General features: G+C 37.4%; 1 protein-coding gene across 2 annotated transcripts in view; it reads right to left on the bottom strand.

The window, feature by feature from the left end:
- CCDC198 (coiled-coil domain containing 198) overlaps window positions 1-4386 on the bottom strand; it is a 22970-nt gene extending 18584 nt beyond the window's left edge. For both annotated transcript variants that reach the window (XM_032875309.1, XM_032875310.1), the window contains exons 1-2: window positions 3995-4386; window positions 1283-1365 (exon numbers count right to left, since the gene is read on the bottom strand). In XM_032875309.1, coding sequence (XP_032731200.1) covers window positions 1283-1365; window positions 3995-4217 — 306 coding nt within the window. In that variant the 5' untranslated portion in view covers window positions 4218-4386. The remainder of the gene's footprint in view (window positions 1-1282; window positions 1366-3994) is intronic.
- Window positions 4387-7442: the final 3056 nt, after the last annotated feature.

The raw sequence follows: 7442 nt of genomic DNA, 5'->3' as shown, positions 1-7442 counted from the left end.
AAGTTCTCCTTTTGAGCTTGAAATGATTTGAGAATCAAAGCCTAACTTTAATTGCTTTTAACTTTAGATGGATATAAAAAGTACTTTGTGAACCTCAGACTGCTACACAAATCCTTTTCACTGGTTATAGTAATATCTCCTACTTGAGTTATTCAGTTGCTGACCCAGGAACACATATTAAGCACACTCCTTTGAAGAGGTACATCTGATTTAGGAATAAAACATAAGTTTTAAAATTGTCCAGTATAGCTAGAGATTTTGCTCAAAGGTTTTAAAATTATGTATCAATTTGATATAATTATCCTTTATTTTTTATTTAAGTCAAAATGTTTTGAGGTTTCCAATATTTTGGGAAAAATGCTTTTTTTGTGAACAAATTATATAATCACTTCCAACAATGACTGTGAGCTTCTGGAGAAGACAGGTAAATAAAAACCAACTGAAACAGAAATAATCTCCAACAAATGAGCTCATATACCTCTGGGATTTGTCCAGATGTCTGGGTGAATTGTGTAGCAGTTGGGATTTGGTTCCAATTCCTTTTTCTTTTTCTTTTCCCCCCAATTCCTTTTTTCAGATGTCAGTGATAGCTCCTGCTCACAGGAGAGCCCAAACAACCCCTTCTCTTAGGTGATGCCCATGTTCAAGGATCCACTCAGATCTCTTTCCCCTTCTAGGATGAGTGTTCTTAGAATTTATAACTCCCTAGAGGGAATTCATTAAGTATTTATTAAGGTGAATGCATTTAAAGTTCTTGCTTTGCTGCCTTGGAATCCAATGTCCTCAACTGCAACAACCAGTTAACATTTAGAACGATGGAAAGTTATAATGGGATAGAAAGTCTGTAGAAGCTCTTTTCTCCTAGAGGTGTAGGAAGGTTAAATGATTGACATTGATCAAGTTGTGCGGAGTGTATCTGACTTGAAGTAGGTCCTCATTAAATAGTCCTAGCTATTATGATTGTTATTATTGTTCGTTGCAAGTGACTCCTCCATAGTCCTCTAGCTCATCAGTGCAAAATGCAGGTCTTTTGAATCCCATGATGCCTGTGTCTTTGATGCTATGTTTCCTTCTGTTGGTGGTGGTCTTAAAAATGAAATCATTACAAAAGGAAATCCTAAAGAAGTAAGGTCTTTGCAACTGACAACATTCTCTTTATAACAACATTCTTATTCTTATTAACTTAGTCATTTTCAATATCCCTCCTTTATGATTAGAGTTAAAAAGGGATGTTACATGAAATCCAAGAAATTCTTTATGAATCCTTTTAAATTCATCTTACTTGAAGTCTTCGGGGTGGATGCCTTTTAATAATACTTGTTTCTCCGTGTTCCAGTGGAATGTCAAAATACATGGCCCTGGGTACTTGAAGGATTGGGAGAGAAATAAAAACAAACCATAAACAAATTGGCTATTAAATTAGGCTAATCATTAGACTTTGTTAATACAGTTTGGTACGTTTTTAGTTATATATGTCCAACCTATATGTTGAATGTGGAGATGAAACACATATGCAGAGGTCCTAAATAAATGATAAAATATTAGCCTAGACCCAGGATTTAATTTCTGCTTTCCTCATTTCTTCTCTGGAATTATATTAGATGGAATTCATATTGGACTTATATTATAAGGGATTGGAGAAATCAACAATGTATTGACTACAAATATTGTTCAAACACAGTTGGTCTGGAAAATGGGAACTTTTTCGTTTGTCTTAATTTCATGAAATCTCTCCAAAATAAATTTGGGAAATCAGAAAAAATATACTTTTAAGAATTGAAAATAAGTTTTCTTTTCAGATGAAATGGATGGTAGATAGATAGGTGGGTAGATATTAGATACAGAGATGATTTAAAAAAATGGAGCATGAGTTTGTGATAGGAGTATGCAGTGTTTAGCATTGTATGTTCCCAATTAAATAGTTCTCCCAACTAGGGAAAGAAATGCTCACAAGTTGCTCTATCATACAACATATCAATATTCTTTCCTGATGAAGTGAGCCTGCACTACAGAACTAAGCCTTGTTAGGAAACAGAGCTAGGACTGAAGAGGTCCATTATGGGTTTTATTTTTTAGCTTGATTACCCTGGAGCATTAGGACAGCTACCATCATCAACGTGGCAGGAAGAAAGTTTTGTGTTTTCCTTGTAGTAATCGGAAGCATTCTAATTTCTAGGTTGTTGCACAGACAATTCTACAATTTCACTTTGCATTCTAAATGGAAAACTCCCTGAATAATTATGTGTTTCTATCCTTATAGGCATTTGAATAACCACCTTAAAAACTTCACCACATTGATTTTTTCTTTCAAAAGATGCTGGCATATTGAACAAGACAGAAACAACAGTAATGACAACAAAAACAATTCTTGATTAAAAAAATGTAAGTATTTCTGGCAACATTTTTTCAGTAGCCTGGCTATTCCTTATTTTTATATTATGACTTGAGTAATAACACTTCATTATTTAATTTGATTCATCGCAAATGGTAGATAGAGGCTGTGTCAGGCAGTTATATTTTTACCCTTGATTTATAGATGAAGGAAGTTGATGCAGTAATTTTCCCAAACTTATACAATTTGGCATTTGGTAGAGCTGAGTCAGAATATGGGTTTCTTAAAATTAGCGATCAGAACTTCCGCCATCCCTTTGTTATTTTTTTTTTTTTTTAAGAGAGAGTGAGAGAGAGAATGAGAGGAGAGAAAGTCAGAGGGAGAAGCAGACTTCCCATGGAGCTGGGAGCCCAATGCGGGACTCTATCCTGGGACTCCGGGATCATGACCTGAGCCGAAGGCAATTGCTTAAACAACTGAGCCACCCAGGCAGCCCCCCTTTGTTATTTTTAATGTGATTTTGTCTAAATAATAATATTTTGAAAATATTTTCAAAATAAGAATATTTTCAGGTGGGACTCTAAAGTGTTAGAATCAGTTTTCAATCAGTTTTCACTATTCAGTTACCAGGATCTTAAAACTCTGGATGCATGGTTTGGATTAAAAAAAATAATAATAATAAAGGAACTCTTCAATGAATGTGGGGAAAAATTCCCATTCACGTGCTTAGGAAGTTGGAGACATAAAAATAGGCCATATACCAGTCAAATGTTGTTCATTCTACAGAAAGAGCCATAAGAATCAGTCTGGGTGAGATCCATCAGTTCCAGAAAGAGGATATAAGGCTTTCTGGACAAGTTGACCAGTAATGGGAACTTGTTTGTGTTATTGATCCAGAATATAAAGAATAAAATTATATAGATATATACATATGCATGCATTGTATACTTATATTTCTCTTCCCAAGTTAGCATCACTGTTTAATTATCCTTGTGGTTGACATAAAAATTTTACATGTCTTATAAAATATCCCGGGATAACTTATAGCCACTTCAGGCTCAGAGTTTCCAAACATCATGGGGGAAAATTCTCCTCATTCGGCAGATGACAGAACTTAGTTCAGATTCTGCATGAAGAATGTGGGTTTGGGGAGGGGGTGACTCATTCTCTCATCTGTACTGCAATAAATCAATTCTGTTTGGGGTGGTTTCCAAATTCACATTAGGATGAATTCACTCCTAAAGTGTTGCTTTCAAAACAACAAAGCCTGATGCACTCAATGGTACTGGAGAGAATGATTTAAATTTAGAATCCAACTGAAACATATGATTGTCATAATTTATCACATCTTATCTATATAATTTTAATCGTCTGGCAAAGCTAGGTATAAACATTGAAAGCACTGTAAACTAAGCTGAAACAGAATGATTTTTTCCTTCTCATGTGGAATGGTAAAAAGCCTTCGGTGAGCAGTTGACACACCAGTTCCAGGGCACCCAGAGTACTCGACAAACACGCACCCTCGAGCTGAAAGACGTCCCCTTACATTTCAGCAATTTTGGAAACTTCCTGGTACGACTGTGGGGACAGATAGTCAAGTGGTTCTGTCCATAGCTTCCGTTGGCCCAAACCCACACACCTCACGGTGGGTGCCACACGTACCTGCGGAGTATCTTCCATACCAGGTCTCCCGGAGAGGCGGCAGCTGCCCTTCCAGAGCTTTCTTCGGGTCCTGCAGCCTTGCGAACAGGTAGGAACTCTTTTCTTCCAGATTCTGATTGAGCACCAAGTCCACGGGGCTGGCAGAGGGAGCTTCTCCCTCTTTGTCTTGCAAGGGAGCTACTTTGGTCACCCGAGGGTGAGCCTTAGAGTGGCTCAGGCCCATTTCACGCTAACAACATTCAAAGCACAACCATGAGGGAAGTGGTTTGGGGCCTTGAACTGAGCTCGTCCTCATTAAGGTACGTCAGAATTTTACCTCAGCTCCTCAGAGCACTTCATGGCATCTTTCTAGCTTTCTTTCACAGCACAGTAAACCCTCTGGCCAGTGCCTGGGAGGATGGTTTCCATGGAGATGTCCCTTCAACTCCTCCTCTGCCATTTCAGACCCAAAGAATCCAGTTAAACATTGACTCGGTTATGCTACTTTCTGAAAAACTCAGGGGTAGGAATGAAGCCACTGTTGATCATTAAACAAATCTCTAACACCAGGAAGGCCATTAACAGGGATGGAGAGCAGAGGTTTAACGAAGCCTTAAACTTGACTCTTTGATTGCACATGCCCTTCAATGCCATCGTTGAGAGCTACCCACTGATAATAGCTAAATCACTGTCAGAGGCAAAGGGATGCATGCTAATCATCGTTTGTGAATCTTTCATTTTAATTGAAGAATTTCTGTTCCGAATAGGATCAGTAACAGCGGAGTGGCTAAAATAATCTTATTTTTCTTTCAATACCTTGAATTACCTTTGAAGGGATTAAAACATTACAGGAGGGCACGGAGACAGTAGAATTTCTTTCCCGGAGAAAAGGGGCGCAACTTTTTCTTCTTTTTTGATGTATAATTAAGATACAATTTGTATTAAATTTAGGTGTACAACATAGTGATTTCGACGATTCTGTACATTACACTATTCTCACCACGGTAAGCATAATTATCATCTGTCACCATACAAGTTTACTAGAATGTTATTGGCTATATTCCCTATGCTGTACTTTTCATTCCCGTGACTTATTGATTTTCTGTCTGAAAGTTTGTACCTCTTCCTCCCCTTGGCCTATTTCACTCATTCTCCCAACCCTCTCTCCTTCGGGAAGCTTCGGCAAGTTTGTTCTCTGTTTTAGGATTCTGCTTTTGTTTTTTGTTTGTTTATTTGTTCTGTTTTTTAGATTGTGCATATAAGTGAAATCATATGATATTTGTCTTTCTCCGTCTGACTTAATTCTCTTAGCCCAATATGCTCCAGCTTCATGCATGTTGTTGCAAATGGCAAGGTCTGATCCTTTGTTTTCTTTTTTTAATTTTAATTTTTTTTGTGTGATCTGATTCTTTTTTATGATTACTATTCCATTGTGTGTGTCTGTGCATGTGTATACCTCCTTTATCCAACCATCTATTGATAGACACTTGGGGGCTGCTTCCAAATCTTGGCTATTGTAAATGCTGCTGCAGTAAACATAGGGGTGCGTGTATCTTTTCGAATTAGTGTTTTCTCTTTCTTTGAATAAATACCCAGGGGACAAACTTCTGGAATAGATGGTTCAAATAAACCTTGAGTTTTTAAAGGTAGTTTATTAACAGTGCTTTAAAAATAGACAAAAAAGACTGGAAGAAAAGGTATTGAAATGTTAAGCAGTGATTTTTGAATGGGATTCTGGGTGATTCTTATTTTATTTTTCATACTTAGAAACAAAACTCGCTTTCAAGTGTTAATTGCTCATGATCACATATTACTTATGTTTTCCTCATTTCCCTATTGAGAAGAAATATATTTTTTTATTTTTGCCAAATCTGCTAAAGAGGCTGATGTGGATTTAGAAAGTCTCACTAGCCAACAGACTTCATCTCGGAAGATATCTGAGTTTAATTTTTTCCTACTTACTCCCTTTGCATTTTACACACAATTTTCTCTGTGGCAGAGGCTTGTAAGAAAGACTCACATATTAACAGTATCTGCAAACAAAATTACCACTGGCAACTAGAGACTAGTTTAATTATAAACATTAAAATCCTTGAACAAGATCTTTTATTTCTGGATACAATCAGTTTAAGTATTTCTGAGGGCAGAGGAAGTATTGCAAACAACTGGATAACTAGAAATTATGCTGGAAATGGTGGACTTATGGATGTGGACCAGTGAGAAGGATTTTTGCTCTCAATTTTAGCTTTTTTATTATTTAATTTCAAGAGTCTGTATCTGTGGAAAATATGAGCTTTGTGGGTGGAGTTGGCTACTTGTTGAGGAAATGGTCAAAGCAGTGGATTTATACTGTGTTTTGTTTCTCTTTTTATTATGAGCCCCTACTAAGCTTTATAATTTGCATAGATTACTTGACCATTCCATGCCTCAATTTCCTCATCTGTAAAATGGGATTAATAATCATACTTCATGAGGAATGAATCAGTTGATTCCATGTACAGCTCTATGAATAATACCTAATATATGCTAAGCTCTCAGTAAATATTAGCCAGTATTCTCCTTCTCCCAAGAAAGTAGTGCACCTAATAGGAGAGTCCTTATTACCTATTGGTCAGAATCCATTAAAATAGACATATTCCTGTTGAAAGCAGTTTACATTAAAGTAGACATATTTCTGCCTAAGCAGTTTACACCTAATTATAAAAAAGACCAATGAGGAAAGGGTACATTAGCTGGGTTTATTCAATGGAGAAGACAGTGGTTGTTTAAGAACTATCGTATAGGGCGCCTGGGTGGCTCAGTCGGTTGGGCGTCTGCCTCCTGGGATCGAGTCCCGCATTAGGCTCCCTGCTCAGTGGAGAGCCTGCTTCTCCTGCTCCCCCTGCCTGTGTGCTCTTTCTCTCCATCAAATAAATAAAATATCATTTAAAAAAAGAGACAGAGAGAGAGAACTACCCTTTAAAAAGTGTTCACGTGCTGAGAGGATTTTTATAAGGAGGATGATGAAAAATAATTTCAATTTCATTAACAAAGTAACAGGAGAATTTAATCTCAGCAATAGCGTTACATGTAAGATGTGATTTCTTAACCATAAGACCTGGAAAACATGAAAAAGTTCTCACTCACCAAAACCTGGACTCCCCAGACCATCGATGATGCATGTAACAGTCCCTCCCCAGTTCAAGCATGGTTATGCTCATGCATTACTGTGTGGAAAGGTGATAAAAACATGATGCTATCTGTAACAGTCTGAATTTGAGAATATGAAATGTGAATATAAGTTTACCAATCTCTTAAGTCAGAGAAAGGATTAAACTTTTCTAATGCTTAGAGAGCCCAGAGAAAAGTTGACTAGGACAGTGGGCCCAGAGAGAAGAGCAGGTGGTGAGGTCCCAGAGGCAACCGAGTGAAGCAGGGCCCAGTAGCCAAGTGTGCTATTCCTGCAAGCAAGGGATTAGAGTCCCCAGCT

This window comes from Lontra canadensis, unplaced genomic scaffold (genome assembly GCF_010015895.1).
Source record: "Lontra canadensis isolate GAN:19392208 unplaced genomic scaffold, GSC_riverotter_1.0 scaffold55, whole genome shotgun sequence".
Classification (NCBI taxonomy): domain Eukaryota; kingdom Metazoa; phylum Chordata; class Mammalia; order Carnivora; family Mustelidae; genus Lontra; species Lontra canadensis.
Note: the sequence above shows the minus strand (reverse complement) of the source record. Positions and strands in the feature narration are given on the sequence as shown.